We start from the raw sequence: 27,274 nt of genomic DNA, 5'->3' as shown, positions 1-27,274 counted from the left end.
GTAGAAACCAATTGCCTTCGTTCCGAGGACGTGGCTCCATCAGACATGGCAAGCAATTCGCAGCCAGTTAGCCAGTATTAGGGTCAATGCCGCGTCGGCCCCACGCACTGTAGGGGAAACAGCTCCAGCGACAGTTTCTCCAGCAGTGGCTGCCAGCTATTATTCCTGATATCCTTCACACATACCATGGTTGTGTGTGTAGTTCTTTTAAACATTGTTGGGTTCTGTAGGACCCTTTTTACCTTCTTGCTTGCTTAACATTATTGTTTGTCATAAAAAAGTTATTTTAAAAGTAACCTTTCTCGTGTCTATGCCCTTCTATTGTGAAAATGCACATAGAAACACTGTACATGTGTTTAGGGAACTCTACTCCCAAGCTACACTTTTGCACTTCGTTACGCACAGCCCATTATTCCCGAAGGAATATTGCATCGTACTTCGGAAAAACACACTCTGCAATGTCGTATTTATCCGCCGACACTGGGCAAGAGACTTTAATTTAAAATGTTTCCCTGTACGGGAATACACATGGATGTAAGAGTGCAGATAGTAGACACGTGGTTCACGACATGTGAAAGTTTGGTTCTGGCCCTGAGTCGTTCTCGGATAGTCTAATGCTAAGGCGATCGCTCTCCATAAACGGGAAATCTGGTTTTGAGTCCCTCTCCGGCAAAATTTTTCATTGTCACTTTATTATACAGCTGATGGTTGTCCGTCCATACTCGCAACTGCGAATACATTTCATGCGCAGTGTTTGTATATCACCTACGTCACAGCTACTCCGACTGCACAGTCCTAAAACTGTAGCACATAACTGTCTTCAGATCTTCAGTAAGTGTACATTTACGTCTGCATCTGTATTCTGCAAACGGCTGTGAAATATCTGGCAGAAGACCACGGATTCGGATTTCACCCAGTTCCAGTCAAAAGGGGAGCAGAGGATGCATCTCTGTTTAAATGCTTCTGTATGCGATGTTGTTAGACAAATCTTTCCTTGGCGGTCCCTGCGGAAACACAACATAGTTGTTGTGTGTTCCTAGATTCCTCATTAAATTCTAGTAAGATGAATCGCGCGGGATAGTTGGTGTCTACCTTAAAGCAACATTTTCAAAGTCTCTTACCAACGAACCGAAGTCCGCCATTAGCTTTATCTACGACTGAGTCCACGTAATCATTATATTTAATAGCACAACAATCTGTTGCACACAGTTATTTGAGTTGACTAATTTTCGTTGTGACTCATTGGTATTGTGGTCTTAAGATTGAAACGTCCCCTTGGAACAATTATAGATGACTGTGCTTAAACTGACACACAATATATATATATATATATATATATATATATTTTTAGCGCAACGCAATCTGACTTTCAGTAATCCCTACAAGAGAATGGCCCTGACTAAATTAATCTATACGTTTCACAAATCACTTACCTCACAAAAATCTTCGTTACTCGAACTACTGCAATACAGCGAGCGCCACTACTGCCAGCTAAATAAAAGATTCAAACTACGGAAGGCACTAACTACTGATAGGCATAGTTAGCAAATGAAAGATTTTAATAGAGAAAAAACAATGTATTTACCTTAATAGTCATGATATATATAGCAGTTCATGCCATCCAGTCTTACAAATTTCAAAACTCCGCTATTTCTCTCCCCACATCCACCACCACTGCTGGCGGCTCACCTCCAACTGCCGAACGCTATGCGCTGTTAACATCCAGTGCGCGCGCGCGCGCGCGCACACACACACACACACACACACACACACACACACACACACACACGTACAGAGAGGGGGGAGAGAGAGAGAGAGAGAGAGAGAGAGAGAGAGAGAGAGAGAGAGAGAGAGAGAGAGAAGGAATATGAATATGAACCAACCGGACGCAATGAACAACGGGATGTAAGAGGGAAATTCCTAATGCTTCAAGATGAAGAAACATAACAATTATATGTCCAATAACGAAGTAGATTGTTTGATGGTCACTAGTATTCGCAAATAATTGTTGTTATTGCTTTTCTTTACTTTAGGAAATGAATTCAACACAGTCCAGTTGAGTCTTGTAATGCATGTCGTTCCCTGATAATGAGAATTTTTTTTCCTGTTTCAGATCAAACTACCGGAGAAAGAGACGGAGCCCACCAAAGCAAGGAACCAAAGGGTGAGTGTCAACTCCTAATTTTTAACTTAGTTGTTTAAACGGTTACAGATCAGACTTAGAGTTCTTAGAATATATGCTAAATAGGAAAATGATATTTCTCATTTCGATTTCGTCTTCAAAATTTTTGGGCCATCGCTTTTCCGTACGTCTGTGTCTGCGGAATTTCTCAGACTTCATATACATGCGTCATAGTAATAAAATACCGACAGCAATACAACAGAATAAATGGCTCTCTCGTTGGGAACAGATGTGTGCGTAAATTTCATAAAGTCCGCTAATCTCACTAAGCCCTCGTCCCTGCAATTTTGATACTGATTTAGAGAGGACCCTGAAATTCACCGTGTGCATTTTGGATTCCTTCTTCACCACAAGCACAGCTTTAACAAACTCATCAGCTATGGAGCATAGTTTGCTCAAGAACGTTTGAGGCCGGTTCCGGGAAATTTTGCTCACGAAGTGACCAAACGATATTGAATTACTTTCGAAGGCTTTTGTTTCGTTCATCAAAAAGACGCAAGGTGTTAGTAAAAAAACAAAATGGTTCAAATGGCTCTGAGCACTATGGGACTTAACTTCTGTGGTCATCAGTCCCCTAGAACTTAGAACTACTTAAACCTAACTAACCTAAGGACATCACACACATCCATGCCCGAGGCAGGATTCGAACCTGCGACCGTAGCAGTCGCACGGTTCCGGACTGAGCTCCTTAACCGCGAGACCACCGCGGCCGGCGGCGTTAGTCATCTTTCAACAAAAAAGGATAAAGAACGTCGAATAAGACAAATAGCCATGACGGTCGGCCGAGGTGGCTATTTCCGCTGAGGGTGTTTACGTAGGGCTGTGGCGCTCGTGACAATGAGCGGTTCCTTTGGCTCGCCTGGCGCTTTCTGTGTAAGGCAAGCTTTCGCAATTAGGAGCCTGCCGTCGCCCGCCTGACGTCAGCGCACTGTGTGTTTGCCTCGCCAGAAAGACGACCCGCCACAGTAGGCGGGTTGCGCAACTACGGCGCCGTACTCGCGTGCCTCGCTTAATACCGGCCTGCTCGCCCCGCTCCGTAATTTGGGCGGCGGCCTTGCTGCGCGCACGCCATGCCCGACAATGCTGCCGCACTCTCTGCCGACTAGTGAAATCTAAGAATAAATTGCAAAGAACTTCCCTTGTTGCGGATTTTGGTCATTAAATGTTCGTCGCCGGCCGAAGTGGCCGTGCGGTTAAAGGCGCTGCAGTCTGGAACCGCGCGACCGCTACGGTCGCAGGTTCGAATCCTGCCTCGGGCATGGATGTTTGTGATGTCCTTAGGTTAGTTAGGTTTAACTAGTCCTAAGTTCTAGGGGACTAATGACCTCAGCAGTTGAGTCCCATAGTGCTCAGAGCCAAATGTTCGTCTTTGACTAGGCTATCGGAAAGCATTACCCTACAACTGACGTAAGATAACGAGGTACTATCGTCTTAAAGGACAGCAGTAAGGGATGCAGATAGGGGTTTGTGTCGTTCGTGACGGAGGGTCAGAAAAATGGTTCAAATGGCTCTGAGCACTACGGGACTTAACTTCTGTGGTCATCAGTCCCCTAGAACTTAGAACTACTTAAACCTAACTAACCTAAGGACATCATACACATCCATGCCCGAGGCAGGATTCGAACCTGCGACCGTAGCGGTCGCGCGGTTCCAGACTGTAGCGCCTAGAACCGCTCGGCCACTCCGGCCGGCTCGAGGGTCAGAAGACGGAATGCATAACCTTAGGAAGAATACCGGTGGGTAAGGAAATCTGCAATCTATTTCTCAAAAGAATCAACCAGGTATTTTCCTTCAGTGATTTAGCGAAACAACGAAAAACCTGAATCTGGATGGTCAGATGGAGATTTGAAGCCAGATCCTCCTGAGTGCAGTTCACTGTGCAAGCTGTTACTTCTTTTATATTCATACGACGTGTGATTAAAATGCAACGGAATTTTTTTCGTTTCACGGGCTTTATACATCAGATTTTAAAAATGTTTTTTATCTTGTTGATACACGTGTTCCTGATGTATGATTGCATTTTCAGTTATTTTGATTATTTTATTTATTGTTAAGTCAAAAAGGATGCTCGGCCGAGTGCTCGGCGAATTTTTACTTTCGAAAAAGATGGATCAAAAAATTTGCATTACATTTTGCTCCAAAAATCGAATAAAGTGCTATACTGCATTCGAAATGTTGATTGTGGCTTTTGGCGAATCTACTGTGATTAAGACAGTATTTACGAGTGGTATAAACGTTTCAAAGATGACGACGACGACCGCCCTTGACGTCCTAGCACACAAGTTACTGACGACGTTGTGGAAGAAGTGAAGAAAATGCTTCTGGAAAATGACCGAATCGCTGTCAGAGATGTTGCTGATGATACTGTCATATCCTTTGGCTCATGCCGAAGAACTTTCCGGATATTTTGGTCATGAAACGTATAGCAGCAAAGTGTGTTCCGAAATAGTTGAATTTCGACCAAAAACGTCGCGTACAAGTCGCTCACTAACTGCTGAAGGAAGTCAACAACGATCCAGAACTTCTTTAGAATGCTGTAAAAGGGTATGAAGCATGTGGTACGGGTATGACGTCAAAGCAAAGGCTCAATCTGCCCGATGGGACATAGCCAAGACCGAAAGAAGTAGATAAGTTCGAGCACATGTGGATGTTCTTCTGTTTCTTTCGATTACTGTGGGATAGTCCATCATGACATCATGAGTTCGTGCCTTGCGGTCGTACGGTCAATAAGGAGTGCTACCTAAAAGTTAGGCGTCGCTTGCGTGAACAAATCCGAAGAAATAACTAGAATTGTGGCAAAACCAGTCGTTGAAATTACATCACGCCAATGATCCCTTCCACACCTCAATGCCTGTTCGTGAATTTTTGGCAAAAACAAAACCGTTATATTGCCTCAGCCACCTTATTCGCCGGACATGGCCCTCTGTGATTTCTGTTTCCAAGGCTGAAGAGAATCACGAAAGGAAGTCATTTTGCCACCATTGATGAGATAGAAACAGTCACTGAAGGAACTGAACGCCATTACGATTAGTGAGTTCCAGAAGTGCTTCCAAGAATAGAGAAACGCTGGCAGGTGTGGCGGAGATTATTTTGGAGGCGTCAAAGTTGATGTTGATAAGGATTCTTTAAGAAAAACGAATATTCCTATTACTTTTTGATCACACCTCGTATTAATTAATTTGTCCAATATTCATAAAATTTCGTCAGATCAGTGCCGCTCAAAGACAGCTATGTCTTCCTCCACAATTCACTTAGCTGCTCTCTGCTAATACAGTCTCTGTAAAAAATTGGTATACTCTCACGGGAAGACCCCAGCCAATGCTGCACTGTAAACCCCGCAATCAACGATGAAACGTCTGATACTTGTTGTTGAAGACGATTCAGACCACACAGCCGTATGTATAACACATCCCATGCCGGTGTAACCCCTCGCATGTGAGACTGCCTGGAATATTACCGTGAAATGTGCTAGGACAATACCAATATTACAATCTGTATCGTGATCCAAGAGCTGTGTAATAAGTTAGTCTAAGTTAGTCTAAGTAAGGATATCCATGAACATGAACAGGGATAATGAATTCGATTTAATCGAGACTTGGAATAGCTCAGTCCATTATTTCGCTAGTTATCGCATCAGGCAGATCTAGTAAACACTACAGGAATTTGGATTTTACAGCGTAGCGGTGTGAACGTGTAAAAAACACACACAAGATAGGGTAGCAAACAGTCGAACTCTTCTATAAATAGGAGCGTGACACAAACAATATCTGACATTTAAAACTAAGCAGAGAAAGTACACTCAACCACAGCTCGCAGCACTTGATGGAAACGAAGTTTTTCATGGAAAATGTTTGGCATAGTAACGGAGTCACCCGACACCTCGAAACCAGAACGTAAGATATACCGTCATTAACCCGAAGAAAATCTCAAAAATAACGTCCAGTCGTTGATTGTACTCTAGACTGTCGATCTGCAGTCCCAGAACGATAAAGCAGTAACGTAAAGGTCTTTCTGAAAGCAAGGAACGTTAATTCAAGCACTTCGCGGAGCGATTTCTTGTCAGCCAGTCACTCATGTGTATTAACACACAAGTGTAGAACCCTTCCTAGTGCTGACATTTCCTGGAAGATCAAAACTGTGTACCGGACCGAGACTCGAACTCGGGACCTTTATCTTTTGCGGGCAAGTGCTCTACCATCTGAGCTATCCAAGCACGACTCGCGACCCAGCCTCACAGCTTCTATTCTGCCAGTAACTAGTCTCCTACCTTCCAAACCTCACAGTAGTGCTGTTTGTACCATAGACCTAGTCAAATCGTGACAATGAACGACTCGATTCCCAGCACCATAACTTCAACGCGAGGTGAGATTAGGTTTCTGTAGACGGAATACTTGAGGTCTTGGGACATTTATTGCAGACACTAGTGAATGACTGAAGATTGCGTGCAGTATTCTAAAGTGATGGTCAATCTTTGGTAGCACTGATATAATCACAGACATGTTTGCCAGATTTTTTTTTCTTAGTTAGCACAAGTTCGTACAAAAAGCAATACATACCTTGCTTGATCAAACTTTCATTCGTCACGTACAATGAACATTATGATGGTAAACTTTTCACTGATTAATCCTCAATGCCCTCAGTCTGGCTGAAATGTCCTGGAGTCGCATGGTTGACCACGTGAGCTGAAGTCAAAATATGATTAGTACGTTATTGTTCAGAGCAAATAGGAGAAGTAATAAATATATACGACAAATTACATTTGTCTTCTATTTTTTAGTAAAATTTAAATACCATCTTATGAGAAAACATTCAGTTTTTCGTGGGTGAAAAGTATATTATTTTGCCTACGTGCATTATATCTTCCTCACCGTCTTTTGGTATTTCCACTGAGGAATTGCCTTCCTTACTTTCCCTTTAAAGAAATGGCAAATCCTGACTATTTCTACTTCTATAATCTTTCATACCAATCTGAATTCCCTTATGGCCATATTCATCGATGTGCCACGGTTACAGCGTATACTTATATTTGCGGCACTTGATGTGCGGTAGCAAAATTAGCTTAAAACGGGACGGACAGGCAGCCGGTAAGATTTTCTCATTGCTGTCATTAGTAAATAAATCATTTCATCAGAGGTGGAAAAAAAAGAAACGCTGGCTTTCGTGAGAAAGGAACAGTGTTTTTGGAACAATGAAATCTGAGAGCTGGGAGTCTCTGTGTAAAATTGTGCTGTGAGTGGGCTAGTGGTACCAGTGGTGATACTACAAACAACTGAGCTCCATGATCTACTTCTGGTAATGTTGATGACGTAGGTGCGTGTATGTCAGTCAGAATGCTACAGTGGATCAGGAAAACATTCGAATAAATCGGGGCAGTGCGACTCCTGTCAAAGAAGTCAGCGAACACTTGTGTGTGCGGGACTCAAAATCCTATAGATAACGGGCTGTATGGAAATAACTGCTTTTTATTGACCGGCGGATCACGATTTCTGCCTAACATAAAGAATGGAAGTTGGGGTGCCAGCGACGAATCTCAGAAAATGCCTTTTGTAACCCAAGGGGAAGAAAAAAACGCGTTGCGACAGCGTTGTGGTCAGAATGTTTTCATGGTATTTCCTATAACATTAAAATGTGAGGCTTTCCTGTACATGTAGTCTTTCCTGAGAACGGAATTTTGCAGCAAGACATTGTCTCCTGTCGCATGGCTACAAGTGCCATCGAATGTCTGTAACAACGCGTTCAACGTTTCAAAACTACTTCCCTGGCCCCAAAATTTCCAGCTCCTGACCTGAACCGAACATCTGTGCGTACTACCAGAATTCCTGCACAAACTTGTAAGTGCTATTAAACTGCTATGGGACCACTCTAACACGTACCAGACATTCAATTCAGCCGAGACATACTCTCAAGAGAGAATACTAAAAAATGGCTAGTGTGTTAAAATGCTTCTTTTGTTAAAGCGGAGACTCATCCAACCTCACCTCCATCCGGATTTTTTGTGCTTCCTCCCCTCCCCTCCCATCCCCTCCCGTCACCCTCACCCTCTTCCTCCCCTCCCCCACCCCCCCCACCCCCCGCCCCCTCCTCTGCCGCACCCCCCAATGGCAAAGCAAGAATGAACAGAACCGGGGTGATTCCTTGATTCCTATGATCTCCCTTTCTTTCCTTACTGTAGCCCATCTGAAGTCCTCACTCTGTTCAAAAATGGTTCAAATGGCTCTGAGCACTATGGGACTTAACTGCTGAGGTCATCAGTCCCCTAGAACTTAGAACTACTTGAACCTAACTAACCTAAGGACATCACACACATCCATGCCCGAGGCAGGATTCGAACCTGCGACCGTAGCGGTCACGCGGTTCCTGACTGCAGCGCCTAGAACCGCACGGCCACTCCGGCCGGCCTCACTCTGTAATGAAACAACTTTCAGCGGACTTAGTTTGTAAAATGTATCTGATGTGTCCGAAATGCATAAAATCAACTCTCATGGATCTTCAATAGTTACGAGCGTTACGTGTGGGGCAGTTATTCTCCTTAATTAGATTTCTTAAAGCTTGTTTTGTGGTAGATCTAGTAGTAAAGTTTTGCAGCAGATTATGCAATCGATACATCTGGTTATTAGAACGTATTTTAGATGTCGGTGAATCACATACATTGTAATATGTTTGCTGTACAGCTATACGTTTGATATCACATTCTGAGAATGCCGAACTGCCTTTATGTAAGTGTTAAATTCACATTTACGATACTGCTTTGCCTCTGCTTGGAGTTTTGGGGGTAAAGAAAAGTAACGGTATCGTTTACATCACAGTAACTACTATTGTTCTTAAAAATTAATCACGAGAGTATAAAGTATAAATAAAAACTATTGTGGAATGTTGGTTATACAATATAGCGTCAGCCTGCTGATGACGTAGCGTAAATATGATACCGGGCGCAGAGCAGGAAAGAAATCTCTATGAAATGAAATAACTATTTATTATACGAACTGAAATGAAGACATGTCTTGCGTACTACTTCCGTAAACGTAAATTCTGGCGAGGTAACGCACACATCATCTCATAGGAGATGAACTGCCGACAAGCTATAACGGAGATGATACATTTGAACGTGTTCAGCTGTATTCCTCTTACACACTGTAAAATGAAATAACAGGAAATAACAGATGATTAATCATGATGTTCCTGTCCTTTGTGAACTACTCGTATATATAGCAGAGTTATAACCATAACAAGGGTACTGTCTATTAGACGATATATATTCTAGAAACGTGTAGCGAGGTGTTCGAATCGGGGATTATAAATATGCAAATTCAAAAACGTTCCTGTGCTATTTTGCATAGGAATACGAAAAACTAGGCACTTGGGGGTTTTTCGGAGGCTCCTGACACTCGAGTGCTGGGATTAAAGGAATCAGCCTCTCTGGATGAGAGGATGGGGACTTGCAGATTATCCGGAATAGGTTCGCACTGTCTGCAGAAGTATGTAATGGACCAATTGATCAGACTAGTCAGTCCAAATGTTTCCTGGACAAACTTTCAGCAAGAGGCTACCACGGTTTGCCTCTTGCATGTTGCTTGCGTCACTTCGTTAGATGCCTTCGCGTTTCTCTTTGCCTGAGTTTTACAACGGGACAGCAATGTTGCGAGAGCCGAAATACATGTGAAGCCCATTGTCCCGAGTACTTTTATTATCGCTGCGCTAGAGCGCAATTCCTGTTGTGTACGGATTGAATCTTACCTTTCATGAAACCGCAGTATAGTTTCGACGTCACCTCCAACGACCATCGTTTCACTCCGACTTTCATGCGAAATATTTTTTTATTGTAGCTTCATACTACTCTTCTTAACTGTTGTGGTGTCTTGAATCTTACTAAACCGCATTCTTAAAGGAATTATGTAACACGCTTACGTCATTAAGCGCTTGCAAAATGTATGTATGGCCAAAATTTGTGTCTCGACACAATTTCATCTCTGAAGAGGTTGCATAAAGCTGTAAAATATAGAAACGCATGACAATGTGAGTGAACGTTATTAATGATTGGTGTTTTTCATCTTTTGTTACTTTTTTAGTCAGTTAACGAAGGATATTGATCCGTTCTGTGTTAAAAAGCGTGGCGACGTACTAGTGATTTAGACCAGACAGACGGGTTTCGCACTCAGTTAGGGTAAAGTCATCAGACCTGACACAGCTTAGAACTTCTTATTCTCTTTTTCATCTATTCGCGTGCTATGCTTTCCTGGATAGAGTACGTAAGTAGGTGATAATTAGTAAGGTGGTGGTGGTGGTGGTGGTGGTGGTGGTGGTGGTGGTGGTGGTGGTGGTAAGCTAGTGAACACAACCTCCTTGGGAAGCAGGATAGTCCGTTTTTGACACTATGAAAGAAATCTACGCTGCACTTCATTAACCTTTCCCTTTAATAAGGGTTTGGTGCTACTTGACTCGACAGTTATTCAATATATTCAGACATGATTACCAATTTGTGGTAGATCATATTACGTACGTGTAATATTCATTCTCATATTCCCAGATTTCACATTATTTCCTAAAAAAATGATATGCAACGAAAAACAGTGTCGCTGGTACTCGAGCAAAGGTGAACTGACTATTTAAATGATTGTCTCTGTGACAAACAGTAAAAAAAAAAAAAAAATCCTTGTCTCATTTACTGCAGAGTAAAAGCTGTCAAACTGGAAAACATGCGCTGACGTTCCAAGCTTCGGTTTGGATATGCTTTTTTTCCCAATATCGTGGCGTTGACGTAGTAAATTGTAAATTAATTGTAGTAAGTAATCGCAGACAAATCGTTGAGAAACGCTGTAATTTAGTCTTTAAAGAATTCTGAGGAAGTCTTTCGTATTATTAAATGTTTGCGACCTCTAAGATTAATGAAGAAAGACGCTGTATTCAGACACATGATAGTGTCATAACTGAAGATTCTTGAACTACAGACGACGTTATTCAGACAAGCCTGCTGGGTAAATTAATAGAACCGGTTTTATAGCTATTGTAAAACGATTTTCCTGTTCGGTTATTTATTTGCATAAGTGCTCTGAAGACGTACTGAAAAGTAACGTGACCATTTTCTTCATTCAGAAATGTATGGAGATGTTTCACTGCTGTTAAATCTTTCGCATTCATTGCAGACGAAATGAACAAATCGTTCTTAACTGATCTTAAGCAACTCATACTTGGCACCGGATGTGACCGTTCGCAGCAAGCCACTTTCATGGAGCACTTAGTCAAGGAAACATGCCATATTTTGGTATCTTAAAGGAAGTTTTTAAGTGTAGAATAGCTTTTACCTAAAATTAGAATTATTTAGTTGGATTTCTTGTTGCAAACATTTCGGCAAGTAAGCCTTGAAAATGGCAGTAATATCACCTTAAAGCTAAGAAGAAATGGACACGATGGAAGGGTGATTAAAACAAAGATGAACTTGATCGGGCTGAGAGCCAAGTCTGTTATTGTTTTTCTGTCAAGTATAATGGCATGGGTTGTTAACTATAGCCGTGACCAGTGGAAGAGGATATCCTACATCAGTTTGCGATGGCGAAACGCTTACGTAGTGTGACGGCCAAAAGAAAACTGCAGAAACACTATTACATGTATACCGAACAGGCTGTTGTATGACGTTAGTGCTAGAAACCCACTCCAGGTAATCTAGTCACTAATTAGCTATTACAGCGCCTGTGGCCAGGATTAAACACGAGTCAAACAACTTCTCTGAATAAGCATGATGCAGTTAGCGATCGTAAGGAAATCTGTATGTCCCAGTCAAAAAGTTCGCAACGGCTGCAGAAACAGTACCAGTAAGTTATGAATAGTTGAATTATCTGAGAAATAACTTCATTTAAATCGGGGCTTCAACTGTACTTCAACTGCCTCCACCTCTATCTCATTCGTTTAACAGCTTGCGCAGGAGACCTTGAGCTATGATCTTTGTCACTTTTTCTTTCTTTGAATTTGTTGTTACTTGCCATACATTTTAACGCTTCGCGTCTTTTGACTAACGTAAAGGAAATATCAAAATATTAAATTGGTGTTGTAATCACATTTGCATTTTATTTAGACGTAATGTCAGTAAAAACCATTCAGAATGAGTTGGCGCGCTTACGGGTCTGTAACTGAATACGTCAAGTTAAACATAAAGTAAAATTTTCGCAGTATGAGCTGAAATTCTTGTGTATGTCCTAGGAAAATAGACAAGAGCCCCAGGACTGCACAAGTTGCAGAGTACAGCGAACAGTCAGGAGTATTTCTAGCGCACCTACAGTATAAAGATAAGCAATTGTACACTAGATTTCGTGGCAGTTTAGAACAACAGAGTGATTATACATAATTTACAATAGAAGCAGTATTAGTTATGCAATGCTCAGTCAGTTTCTAAAAACCTTATTGGTAACTACTAGACTCAAAGAATGTGTTGTTGGTGTGAACTGCCATTTCTGTAGTTTAGTGGAGGCGCTGCATTTCAATGTTAATTTTTTAAACACTTCAGTATCCCGACCAGCTGTTCTGTTTCAGAATTATAATGAACTGTAAATTTGGTTGCTGTTGTGGTCTTCAGTCCAGAGACTGGTTTGATGCAGCTCTTCATGCTACTCTATCCTGTGCAAGTCTCTTAATCTCCGAATAACTACTACAACCTACATCCTTCTGAATGTGCTTAGTGTATTCGTCTCTTGGTCTCCCTCTACGAACTTTAGCATCCACGCTTCCCTCCAATACTAAATTGGTGCTCCCTTGAAACCTCAGAACGTGTTCTACCAACCGATCCCTTCTTCTAGTCAAGTTCTGCCACAAATTCCTTTTCTCCCCAATTCTATTCAGTACCTCCTCATTAGTTACGTGACCTCCCCCGTCTAATTTTCAGCATTATTCTGTAGCACTACATTTCGAAAGTTTCTATTCTCTTCCTGTCTACACTGCTTATCGTCCATGTTCCACCTCCATACATGGCTACACTCCATACAAATATTTTCAGAAAAGACTTCCTAACATTTCAATCTATACTCGATGTTAAAAAATTTCTCTTCAGAAACGCTTTCCTTGCCGTAGCCAGTCTACATTTTATATCCTTTCTTCTCCGGCCATTATCAGTTATTTTGCTCTCCAAACAGCAAAATTAATCTACTTTAAGTGCCTCATTTCCTGCAGGCCTTTGTGGCCCAGCGGTTCTAGGCGCTTCATTCCGGAACCGCGCTGCTGCTACGGTCGCAGGTTCGAATCCTACCTTGCACGTGGATGTGTGTGGTTTCCTTAGGTTAGTTAGGTTTAAGTAGTTCTAAGACTAGGGGACTGATGGCCTCAGATGTTAAGTCCCATAGTACTCAGAGCCATTTGAACCTCATTTCCTAATATAATTCCCTCGGCGTAACCTAATTTAATTAGACTACATTCCATTATTATCGTTTCTCTTTTGTTTATGTTCATCTTATATCCTTCTTTAAAGGCACCGTCCACTCCGTTCAGTTGCTCTTCCAGGTCCTTTGCTGTCTCTGACAGAATTCCAATGTCGTCGGCAAACCTCAATGTTTTTATTTCTTCTCCATGGATTTTAATTCCTACTCGAAATTTTTCTTTTGTTTCCTGTACTGTTCGCTCAGTATACAGATTGAATAACACTGGGGATAGGCTACAGCCCTCTCTCACTCCCCACTGAACCACTGCTTCCCTTTTATGCGGCTCGACTGTTTATTAGGTACGATCTGCAAATTCTGAGAGACTGATTTGTCCAGTGTTTGTGTAATAGTATTCAAGAAAGCATACGGAGTTCATTAGTTTTGGATTTTCCGCGCTCTGGCCATAGGCGGGGCAATCGGTCCCGACCAGCCGTCATGTCATCCTCTGTCCATGACATCATTAGATGTGTTATGGAGGGGTATGTGGTCAGCATACCGTCCTCCAGGTCGTTGTCGGGTTTCTTGACTTTGGAACAGCCGCTACTTGGTCAAGTAGCTCCTCAGTTGGCCTCATTAGGCTGAGTGCACCCCGTTACACTTCTCCCACCAATGAATAAATCGCTGGAAATACCGTGAATCGAACCTGGGTCCCCCGCATGGCAGTCAGCCACGCTGACAACTCAGCTTCTAATGTCGAAGTACCAAAAGTTAAAGGGAGCCACAGGCTGCAACATTAACGCCATACGGAATGTGAAGAGTCTCATGTTCCTACAGAAGGTATAATTGGTCAAAAGTAGCACAAAGGTTCCTGTAATCATGTGTCTGGAGACACACATGTTGATATATGGACCAAACTGACTTCTTTCCTGACACTAGAGACACTGCTGCATGTGGTTATCACGCATCCCGACAGTGAATCACACTTCTTCAAATACACCTGGCTCCATTCTAATTGAGTCACATACATTTATCGCAGTGTTCTGTAACGTATGCACATCATCGATGGGCTGGGCATAAAACGATACCTTCAAATTTCTCCACAGCCAAAATTACAACGGATTCAGGCCCGGTGAAGGAGACCGTACAACCAGACTTCCTCGACCAATCCATCGCCTATGAAACGTTGCGGTAAGGTGCTGACGCACGATGTGTAGAAAATGGGGTGGTGACTATTCGCGTATAATCTACAGCTGTCCCTCTGCAGTGGCAACAGCGCAGGTAATACGCACCACCTGTGAATCTGTTTGCTACAGTTTACGACCCTGCACTCTGCCAACCTCCTGAAGATCAGTGGCGAAGGGTGCTACGCGTGCCATTATAGTTTCTCCTTCTCTGCTGTTCCATTTGCTAATCGCGCACGGGATGAACGACTGTAAACAACCCTCAGTAGCGCTTCGAAGATGTCTTGTTTTACAATCGTAATTTATTTCTCGAGATGTAACAAATAGTTAATAAGTTCCTCTACTGCTCTCTGAATGTATGATCTTGCGTTTTAATAGGAATCTACAGTGACACATTCAGAATTTGCAGCATCCTCCACTAGAGTTATTGGGGCATCTCCGTGGCACTCCCGCACTTGCTAAAATAAGAAATGTATTGCACGTTTCTGTATCTTCCGTATCCCATCGGGTATGCACAACATACTGAAGAGCAGTATGAGGTGGTCGTAGGGATGTTCTGTAAGCTAATTTATTCTTAGATAATTTCCTCGAGATTGATAGTTCCACTGTGCCCGGCAACCACTATTAATAAAACTAGTTTTTCGCTGACGATCTATATTAAATCGCTCAAGACACTCGCTCTTAGGCATATGACGGTTTCTAGTGACTGATCGCCAATCGTGTATTCAATCAATAAAGGATTTTGTGCCTAGTATTAGAGTGGACAAATACACAAACGGTGAAAAGTAATTGTGAGCTGTTGCTAGTGACATACTATTTAACAAAAAGATATCCCTGTATCTATTAGTGGACATTCATATGGGTTATGTCCATTCTTCGCCTTTATAAAGGCTTGAATTCTGCTGGGGACACGATCAGTGAGGTGTCTGAATGTCTGTGGTGGAATGGCAGTCCATCCCTCAAGGGCTGAAACTCGTGAGTTCCAAAGTGCCACTAGCGGTCCACATAGCTTGATGAATGTGTGTAGGGATTTAAAAGAATGGGGTGCAATGGTCGAACAGCTCCTCAGCGATGGCATTGGAGTGAGGATGACTGGAAACGAGTGATAAGTGATGAATCATAGTATGCCCTGTGACAATGCAATGAAAGGTTTTGGATCTGATGAACGACTGGAAAATGTTTACCTATCATGAGTGGTGCCAACAGTGAAGTGTGGTGGTGGTGGTGGTGGTGGTGGTGGTGGTACGGCATGCGTGTGTTCATCGTGATTACAGTACTAGAGAAAACTATAAATGTGGACGGATATGAACAGTGTACGGCGTACACAAGAGGAACAACTCGTAAAAGATGATTGATTGTATTAGCATGACAATGAATCCTGTCATAAAACGGCATCTGTGAGGCAACGATTTGTGGATAGTAACGTTCCTGAAATGGACTGGGCTGCGCAAAGACTCGACCTTAACTCAATGAAAGGGCTTTGGAATGACATATAAATTATTATTCTCTGCAGACCCCGGAGTTCTAAATCACTACCTTCGCTCTTGGTGAAGAATGGTCTATTCCATCAGACACTGACATCTCACTGAATATGTCCTCAGCAGAACTGAAGCCGTCTTGAAGGTGAAGGGTGGACACATCCCATACAATGTCCACTAATAGCTGTTTAGATACTATTGATCACTTATCTACAAAGTTCAGAACGTAGGAGAGAGATAGTGGTGCGAGTACAGCCATCAGGGTGGGTCGTGAGTCGTGGCTTGTTTCAGAAAGACAAGGTTCCGGGTCCAGAGTCCCGGCCTGGCAGAGTATTTGTCCGGCAGAAAGTTCCAAACCTGCCCTCACTTCGCTACCGGTGCACGATTCTTACTGATAACCTGGATTTTTTTAAAGAGCACTAATTTTTGTGCTCCAATTCGTTATTTGCTCCTCCAGATAACAGCCGAAAGGAGTGACAATGAAACTAGTTGCTGAAAGCTGCTGCATGTGTACAAAAAAAAAAAAAAAAAAAAAAAAAAAGACGAAGACTGTCATCTGCCGGCAAGTTTAATGCCAGCGTTATTAAAAACTAACTGAACGAAATTCATAGACATAAAAAGAACTACCTCTATAAATGTGCCTTTTAACCTTAAGAGACATCGTCAATAGCAGAGTACTTCTCACATTTTCCAGACTGTATAAAGACTCGGTAGGATGGAGTTAGTCCCCCTCATATTCTTGTGATAAGCGGCTCAAAAACGTGGTACGGAGTGCAGACAGACTGTTGCTGGCTCAGTACTAGGTCACTGGCTGTGGAGTGGGAGGGTGGAGGCGCAGTAAAGCAGTGAGCTGTAGCCGACCGGTTTTCTTTCGACAGCAGTTTACACACCGGCACCCAATGTCCTCTTGCACCGCCATGGCGCTCGTACGGCTTTCGGTTTCCTCCGGATCCTGAACTTGAATTACGGCTTCAGTAAATCTCTTCTGGCTTCCTATTCGTGTTGGCAACCGTATAAGTTGTGCTTACTGTCACGTTCCACGGAGTCCCAATGCATCGAGAAAAGAATGCCCTCAATACTTAAGCTGTCCCTCGTATGAAATGTCGTTGCTGCTTAACTCTATTAAGCTCTGTCGTGGCAGAAATTAAGCCATACAAGTGTTTTCCCTCCCATATCTGACATATTTATACTGACTGCATCTAAGTACAAGTATTTACACATATTTTAATGTTTCTAAGGAAGTTAAATAGATGCGGCTTCTCTTAATTGTAATAACTAAGAAGTATTGTAATAGTTTTCATGTAAAATTTGAATACACCGACGATGTCGAGGTCTCAAGTCTGTTGAACAAAGATGAACGCAGATATTTGATAGGTATTATATTAACGTCAGCATTCGCCTGGTGTGGTTTAGAAAATCTGAGGACAAAATGTTTTGTCTAGCCGCTCACACGCGTCTTCCTTCTCTAGAGAGACCACTAAATTGCTGCAAAAACGGAACATGTGTTTGCTCTAATTAGTAAATTAATAGTTTCTGCATTTAAAATGCTGTGGGCTTTAAAGAAGGCTAGTTTCTATATCAAATTTAGTTTTGCGAATAATTCAGCTTAGTATCCGTATGTGCTCAACCTGGCCTATCTTCCAGTTGTAGAGCATAAACATGCGAGACAGTATTTACCCTACGAATTACCTTAGAAGACTGGTTGAAGAAAGGCAACCCTACGTTTATTGTATTTGTAGATTTAGATAAAGTTTTTGACAATGTACTCGTAGAATGGAGTACACTTGTAGATAAAAATACAGGGATAAAATACATTGAGCAGAAGATTGTTTAGAACTAGGTACAAGAACCAGACTGCAGTTAGGAGAGTCAAGGACATGAAAGGGAAACTGTGTTTGAGAAGGAAGTAAGACGGGTTATTGCCACTTCCTGAAAATATGCAGTCTTTACATTGATCATGGTGTAAAGGAAATCGGGGGTAATGGACTATAGTAGAATTAAATCAGGCTGTGCTGGAGGTATAAATTAATGAGAAACTGAAGGTAGTAATGAGTTTTGATAATTAAGAAGTAAAGTAACTGATCATGGTGGAAGTAGAGAGGATATAAGACGCAAACTGCCAGTAGCAAGAAAATAATTTCTGAAAAAGATGAATTTTTTAAGATCAAATATAGATTTAAGTGTTTGGGAGTATTTCTTGAAGGGGTTTGTCTGGAGTCTAGCCTTCTATGGAAGTGAAACGTGGACGATTAGCAGTACAGATCGGAAGAGAAAAGAAGCATTTGAAATGAGGTACGACAGAAGAACGCTGAAGATTAGATGGGCACATCGAATAAAAATTGAGGGGGTAAAGAATCGGCCTGAGGAAAAAAGAATTTCGTGGCAGAACCTAACTAAAAGAAGGGCTCGGCTCGTGCGCGGGACATCATGAGGTTTCATGGAATTCTCAATATGGTAATGGAAGAAAGTTTCGGGGTAAAAATTGTAGGAGAAGATATGGATTGAATACAATAAGCCGGCTGAAACGGATGTAGAATTTGGTAGTCAGGCTGGGATGAATAGGCCTATGCAGTATAGACTAGCGTGGAGATCTGCATTAAACTAGCCTTCGGACTGATGACCACTACATGCTTTTCCACACTTCGAAATCTAGCCAAGTTGTTGTTTCTTGGCCTTGAACAGAGAGAATGCCATCAGTTTTGTGTCAACCACATTTTTTTCTATAGAATTGGGAATATTCAGAAAATGATGTCCTTGAGAAAGACAGCTGAATGCACAAAGTATATTTTGATTGGGAACAGTTTGCGGGCCTTCAGGTTCAAACGGGCCTACTTGTAAGAGGTGCACCGTTGCAGAGGCTCGATTGCTTCTTTGCAAAGGCCACGGCCAAAGCCGTCAGTGTCGGTAGCCACGCCGCTACAATGCTACGCGTCAATTAACCTCGAAGTGAACGGGACGCAGTCTGCTGCGGCGCCGGGCACGTCTGGTACGTCAAGGAAGGCCGCTGGCCGACAAACGTGGTCGACCGTGGCAGGAAGGAGGCGCCATCGACTTGCAAAACAGGAAAGCCGGCCGGAAGTGCGTCTCAAGGCGGAATGCAAATTCCGGAGCAGGCTGTGTACCAAGTTAGAATGGCCGGCCTCCGTGGTCTCGGGGTAGCGCTGCTGCTTCGCAAGGCGGAGATCGCGGGTTTGTGTAGCGTCTCAGGTGTATTTTTAATGAGGCGTTCCTTTGTACGAGCTACATGTAGATACCGGTGTCACCCCAATAACTACATACACTACCTGACAAAAAAAGTGAAACACCCAGAAGGAAAAGAGGAAACAAAATGAAAATTCGAGGTTGCGTGGGTATGCGAAATTACTACAAGAATTACAAAATCGAGTCAAATTTACAAAGAACTTGGCAGTATGAGTCCACTTACCATTATGATGTTGCACTCCATGGACGTTGTCTGGATGCCTACACTGGCTACGTTTGTATGGCTGTCTTGAGCTAAGGCCATTATATCCTCTCCTGAGACAAGATGGTCAACAACTGATGAATCTAGTCCTTAATATCTGGGATGCTAGTACCGGAAAGTCCGAGCTGGTTCATACATATTCTGTCGAGGACAGATTTGGGAATTCTGTTGTCCACAGGTGCACCTCAAATCCACGCTGGCAGTTCAGAGAGACACGTGCCATGTATGGTCCTGTTGAAAAATGACGCCACGATACTGTCGCATGTGGGGTAACACAAGAGGTTCACAAGTTGTTCATAACGGACCGTTGTGCCGTCGATTCCTTCAACCCCTACCAGCCGTGACGTAGTCAATGCCCAATGGTTCTCCATGCCGTGACGCCAAGACTAACATTGGAAGAATGGGATCTCCCCCAAAGTCGCCTGCATACTCGATGACTGTCATCCGAGATAATGCTGAACAAAGATTCATCGCTGAACATTCTGTGACGCTGTTCGTCAGCAGTCCATACTTCCCAGCCATGCCACCATTCCAGACGCGGCTGTTGGCATTGTGGTGTTGACAGGAGACCACGCATGGGACGGTAATTCCCTAGTGCAGTTGCTGCTGGACTCCGAACCATAGGGCGGGGTGACAGTGTGTTGCAGGGATTGATTACTTGTGCTCGAATGGCAAGCACATATGTGAAAGGACTAAGATGTACTTGGTGCACAATACAGCTGTCCGCGCTTGTGGTGGTCAGACGTGGTCGGCTGGAACCTGGATGACGAGTATGTTTGCCCATTCCCATACTGTCAGACATCCGGCCATTGTCACATCGGAATGCCCCACGAAGCTGCATATTGCACGATTCGTTTAGTCGACCAAATGGAGACTCAAAACAAGGCCTCTTTGGACTTGTCAGGTGGTGATAACGCTGCTTCGCAAAAGTATGCGACATTTATATCCCTTTCTCTGTGATCACTTAACATCTGACACATCCTTTGCATATCCTACCAGGTCTGATACCAATACCAAATGCGAACAACTCTAATGCATTCTGGTGGCCGTTTCTACCTTTTACAGAAAATGGTTACTCCCATCATTTATGTAGCCGCCACTGTTGTGCACCTGCACTTCACACTGACATCCGACCGTGTCTTCTGGGTGACACTTTTCTAGTCACGCAGTGTATGGTATACTGGACAGATAAACAAAAAATACAAAACGTTTTGATGATCAGAACAAAAAAAATCTCAGCTGTAAATGAAACTCCCCATTAACGGTCCGTTTTCGCCAAAGCTACGTAAACGCCGTCAATTTTGAAAATATCTTCCGAACTGTCACAAAAAAGTTAGACTGAATCTCTCTTCAGATTTGGTTCGATAACACGTTCATGGCAGTTGGGATTAGTGTGTCAAATCAGTAAATTAAGATACAGTATCGGATTACGTTACGCATTGTCAAGGTTTCAAAGTAAATTGCCTTTACAAAAAATTGTTAAGAGTTTATAGTTTCACCTTTGAGCAACATTGCAGTCAGTAACTAAAACAAAAGCAAATTCGTTAAGTGTCTCAGTCGTCCACTCATGGAGTCTTCCTTTGCGATTAGCCTGTTGCTGCAAAAAAATCAATCAATTGCGTGCTGATACCACTGCAACCTCGAAAATAGGTGAACATTTGGATTTGATTTTTAAAAAGTATTCAGTTCTAATAATAGTTCAGCAATATGTAACAAGTAGTCTAAAATTTATTTTATATATTTTTCGAATAGTTTGAGCCTTTAAGCAAACATTGTACTTGTCGATTACTTAAGATGCATTTGTGCGAAACGAATGAAAGAATAACCTAGACTTCATATCAAATTTTCATGTAGGTTTGTCTGCATGTGTAGCTAGTTAGCATGTTAGAAGCTGTCGTTAGGAATAGTTACTAATAGTATCAGATTCTTAACTGAAAGGAAGCTCTCCATTCCTAGAACGCTATCGTATCTTTGTCACACTTGGTGAATATGAAGGATGCCAATTAGCACCGCGGTTTTTATTCAATGTTACAGTGACAGTCTGCTACGCTTTACACTCTTCCCCCTTCAGCTGGGTGTGCTACGTCTCAAGTGAAAGGAATACTCTGGTATTACTTGCGGAAGGCTTCCTATGCAGCTCTGCACTGTCGCCCAGTGAATAAAATAAGGGTTCACGGAATAGAGGATCGACTGAAAATTATGTAACGATACAGGCTTCCATTTCCACGGATACGAATTTTGTTTCGTACAAACTTGTACTTTTACTTGAACCTGCAGAGAAATCTGTATAATCTTTATAGAAACAAAAGTAGCGTCTAGTCTGTGCTGCTCCCTCTAGGGAAAACTGTTAACTTCATAATAACACGTAAAAAATGATTCTGAATTGAATTATTAATTTTTTATCATGTAACTGAGTACTGACTTGTCACGATGTGCATTCTTGGGTAATTTACATGAGGGTACAGAACTTTATTCTATAATTTGGCAGGTGCGTGACGCAAGGACGTATCTATAAATACATAGATGTGAAAAAGCCCAAACAGCCGAGATGTCACCATCGGAAATACCTGATGTTGAGTATGAACGGAATGAGAGGAGGAAAATCGGAATAATCGGCTAAAGATCGAAAAACAGGTCTGTGATGTGAACGATGGAGACTGCCCAACATCCGACGAAAATGTTATCATGTGATATATGCTTTAAAATGGCCTCTAAGAAACAATTATTCAACTGCACCCTCATCATTATCGCTTAATGACAAATTTCTCAGAGATTGTCGAGATAACTCTCATTGAGTTCAAAAGCTGTTACTAGTTTCAGCCATCTATATTGCTTTCTTAAGGATCAGTCTAATTATTGTGGCAGATACTTATCAATGGTTAAGAGAGATTGTGTGAAAGCAATGAAACAATGAATCGGAGAGTATACTAATGATCTGATTTATTTTCTTTGTGTATCGCTGTTTCACTATCGTATTGATTTGCAAGTAATGAAGGCACGTGTAACTAAAATGTCAGTGCCATCCATCCTGTAGTCGACCAGTAATTTCAAAGGTCATTGAGATAGTGGTCTGGATTGGTAAACTCTGTCGTTAGTCTCACTACTATTTCGTTGTTTTAATGAGTACAGTACTTGAGTACAGTACTCATGGTAGCGAAATAATCTCCTTTGCATTTAGTTGTCAGACCGCTAAGTCATAAAAAAAATCGTATAGATCCGCAGTACAGATTTGTATTTCCGCATTTATTTTTAAATAGATTGGTTGTGACGGCAGTGGAGACAACGTTCATTACGTTCTAAGTGCCATATTTTCACACAAGGCGTTTTAAGAGCTATTGTGTTCTCGATACTCCGTTGCATGTCTCATGATTTGTCCAGAGTATCGTATCGTGGAGAAAACGTTCCAAACATTGATAGATGGCGAACGATCTTTGTGCCAAGCGCTGCTTCCCGCTGGAGTTTAAAAGTGCCATGCGTCGAGGTCTCCTCCATTTAGTTTATGCAAGGTTTGTGGGATAAGCAGAGCGCATTTAAGCTCCTGTTTGCATCAGTAAAGCAGCTTCTTCAATGACAGGAGATAATTTGGGTTTCAAAAATATCTGGAGAAGTGACAAAGTCTGTAAAAGTTACGAAAATGAGACAAGAGTTCCTCTGTAGGACAAGGGCTCTTCAGTAAACTTTGCAACAACTGACCCAAAGAAAGTAATTGTGTAAGAAACAGGAGTTAATGCTGAGAAATTTCTTCTTCAATTTAATTTTGTTAATCTCTTACAAAAAATTTAAAAGATCAGAGAAGCGGTTTTTGTTGACTGCAGTTATGCTAGTTAAAACACTACTGCTGAATTTTTGTTCTCGTTTTATCACAAATAAAACTTGAAGCCTCAGTATTAATGGCACTTCGAACAAAAACTTTCTTACTAGCACTTAGAACTAGTCAGATTCTTGGAATGGCACTCAGAAGGTTCTCAACAAATCGTTTATTTTATAATTAGTTTCATTATTTTTTGCAGTGATGAGGTGAGCAGCATAATTCGGTATTATCAGATAACATCAGCTTTTGATACAAATAAGTTAGGTAAAAAAGATGCGTTCTTTGATTTTTCCTTAAAAATGAGAGCTGACACAATATTTCCACTCTTAATGTAGTCAGCTGCATAAGTAGCTTCGGGTGGCCCCCTGAGGAGTGTTACGGAACCGTTGATGTTGACTATAAACTTAAACATGGTGAAGTTGTTACTGCATGATGCTGTTGTATACAAGGAAGTCGCAACGGAGGATTATTTTTGGAAGACATGCATCCACTTCGTGCAGGGATTTCCAACTGGCCGACAAAATAAACAAATGCAATGTATAGCCCGCAAATACGCAGCTCACTGATCATATCATTCATTAGTCACTACCTTCAGTCAATACAGTTAAATATCAGAGCACACACCTGGGTTGATTTTAAATAGCACTCAGTCTTAAGGCCACAAGTGCCCCATCGGGACAATCCGACCGCCGAGTCATCCTCAGCTGAGGCTGCGGATAGGAGCGGCGTGTGGTCAGCACACCGCTCTCCCGGTCGTTACGATGGTTTTCTGTGACCGGAGCCGCTACTATTCGGTCGGGTAGCTCCTCAATTGGCATCACGAGGCTGAGTGCACCCCAAAGATTTTAAATAGGGCAGTCGCAAAAACTACTCGCAGGGAAGATTAAGATTACTTGAAGGAGTGCTAACCAAATGTAATACATTCACGATAGAGCTTCCTTACCAAACCATCAGTTGACTTACAACTGACCAATGGTAGAGAGTCTGGTACCCTGGAGCCGGCCGGTGTGGCCGTGCGGTTCAAGGCGCTTCAGTCCGGAACCGCGTGACCGCTACGGTCGCAGGTTCGAATCCTGCCTCGGGCATGGATGTGTGTGATGTCCTTAGGTTAGTTAGGTTTAAGTAGTTCTAAGTTCTAGGGGACTGATGACCGCAGATGTTAAGTCCCATAGTACTCAGTCATTTGAACCTGGTACCCTGGAGTAGACGAAAAAAAGCAGAGAAGAACAATACATTTTGTCCTAAATCTGTTCAGTATTCGCGAGAGCGTTACCGACGTGCTTCTCTCAACACGGATGGCAGGCGATTGGTGTGTTTCCAAGCAGTCTGTTTCGTCATGTCGTAAAACAAAGCAAACGCGTGTGAAAATTTTCTTGTCGCCAGTTGAAGCCATAATATCGTGCGCACCACTTAATTTCTCTGTCATTAATCCTATGGGTAGCAGACTCTGTGGATTAGGGGCGGAACAAATCATCTGCAGCAGATAAATAGTTAGTAAAGGTCACTTGGCTCTAAAACTGCCAGTAAAGAATCTAGTAAAAGGTTATAAATGGCCTTAACAGCAGTACAGATATACCTACGAAAGCCACTTTGATAGATTAAACCACTCTAATTATAATTAAGAAATACATTTGACTGTTAATAGACTACTATTTAGCAAATAATAGAGATAATTGTGTATGTCGTCCATAATGCTTACAGAAAAGTTACGCCAGAGTTATTAAAGCATTTATTCTTCACGAAGATTCGCATGAGTACATAAAAGCACCAGGTACTACAAAGTAAGCGCTCGCGACCATTACTCTGTTCCACAAGACGTAACGTTCATGATATTCACTGTTCGCTTGTAGTAAAAAGAATTCTAAAGGATTACCTTTAAAGCAAATGATGTACAGTACTGGATGTGAATGGACACTTAACGGAGGGTTACGCTGAAGTTGAAGGTAATTTTAAACTAGTTTCTGCAACCATGTTGCCGGCCGCGGTGGTCTAGCGGTTCTAGGCGCTCAGTCCGGAGCCGCGCGACTGCTACGGTCGCAGGTTCGAATCCTGCCTAGGGCATGGATGTGTGTGATATCCTTAGGTTAGTTAGGTTTAAGTAGTTCTAAGTTCTAGGGGACTGATGACCATAGATGTTAAGTCCCATAGTGCTCAGAGCCATTTGAACCATTTGCAACCATGTTTTTCAGGAATCTACGTTGTCAGTGCTTAACTGAGTGTTTACAGACTAAGATAAGGTCTGCTCGCGAAATACAACGAAATCTGTTAGGTCCGGCCGCTATATGTGAATGTCACGGTTGGGTTGGGTTGTTTGGGGGAAGAGACCAAACAGAGAGGTCATCGGATTGAGGAAGGATGGGGAAGGAAGTCGGCCGTGTCCTTTCAAAGGTACCATCCCGGCATTTGCCTGGAGCGATTTATGGAAATTACGGAAAACCTAAATCAGGATGGCCGGACGCGGGACTGAACCGTCGTCCTCCCGAATGCGAGTCCAGTGTGCTAACCACTGCGCCACCTCGCTCGGTGAATGTCACGGACAATACTCCATGCCTGCCTCAGATTCCTACTTCCTTCGTAGTAGTACTTCCTTCGAAATCGGCTATAGAGCTCATTCCATATATTTTCGACGGAGATGGCACGTTAGATGGATACGCCGTATTCGGCGAATATTTACTATTTGCACGATATACGAGAGAGAATTGTGAGAGCATGTGCTTCGATAACTGCCGAAGTGATGAGGAATATCCCTCGATCCATGATAGGAAGATTGCAGTACTTCGAACACATTCTGTAAATGGACGTTCATGCCACTTTTTTTTATCTGCGTTGACCTTCAAAGACCTTACTGTTACACATAATTGGATTCGTCTCGATAGCCGCTATCAGAAAATAAGTACCAAGCTATAGCATCCCATTTAAAAAAACAAAGTTGACCTTCATATGTCTGAAGCGACCCCACATAGCAACAAAAAAACCAACGTCATATTATGGTCCCCGTTGTCCCATGCAACATTTGTCCCACAAACTTTTCAGCTACTATCATACTTCGGGAATTACTCTAGGTAGCAGTAGTTAGTGACTCACCCTCTATAATGGAGACTAATTTCCCTGTGCTGAGCACACACATTAACCACCATACAGTCACACCAGCGGCTGCATTCTTCGATGTTTCTAGTACATTATTCTCGTCGTACTCAGCCTCTGGTCATTTGAACATCAAATTCTATCAGTGAGAAATGTTTTTCTATACGATTCTTGACAAACTTTTTCGTTTTCAGCTTTCATATTAATCATGCGACTTGCTCCTAGTTGTCTCATAGGTAAAGTGCTTCATATTTTGTTAAAGCAGAGTAAATGTAGCGTCCCTTATTGCGTAATTAGATTTAAAGTCCAGGATCAGACTGGCTTCATTCGAATAATCTATTTTGACAGTGCGAAGCTGATTTTCTTCAGACAGGGCTAAGCGATGAAGCTACGAAAAATGCTTAGCATATTTACGAGTTGTTAAAAGTCCAAATGTAGTTCACACACTTGTTCAATACTGTGTTTCAACCTTAATTTCTGCTGACTTGCGTGGATAAAAATTGATCAGGCTTCAAGCAGTCTGCGTGAACTTTGCCTCAAGCAAACTTCCACAAAAGTCTTAACCACGCATACTAGTCAGGCGTGCCATTCACGTTAGCCATCCATAACGTGGTGTCATTTGTGGCCCTGAACGCTGAAAAATTCGTGGGCTCTGTTTCATAATAGTGGCGTCCCAAACCGATACGTTGCAGAGGAGCGCCCACGCACATTTGTACTCACTATACCATATAAGTTT

General features: G+C 42.4%; 1 protein-coding gene across 1 annotated transcript in view; it reads left to right on the top strand.

Annotated features, from left to right (window-relative positions):
* Nucleotides 1-27,274, top strand: part of LOC124554987 — a 206,482-nt gene that overhangs the window by 91,352 nt on the left and 87,856 nt on the right. The window contains exon 2 of the mRNA XM_047128728.1: nucleotides 2,114-2,164. Within this exon, the coding sequence (XP_046984684.1) occupies nucleotides 2,114-2,164 (51 nt within the window). The remainder of the gene's footprint in view (nucleotides 1-2,113; nucleotides 2,165-27,274) is intronic.

The sequence above is a fragment of the Schistocerca americana genome, chromosome X (genome assembly GCF_021461395.2).
Source record: "Schistocerca americana isolate TAMUIC-IGC-003095 chromosome X, iqSchAmer2.1, whole genome shotgun sequence".
NCBI lineage: Eukaryota > Metazoa > Arthropoda > Insecta > Orthoptera > Acrididae > Schistocerca > Schistocerca americana.
This window is presented reverse-complemented; position numbering and strand designations above follow the sequence as displayed.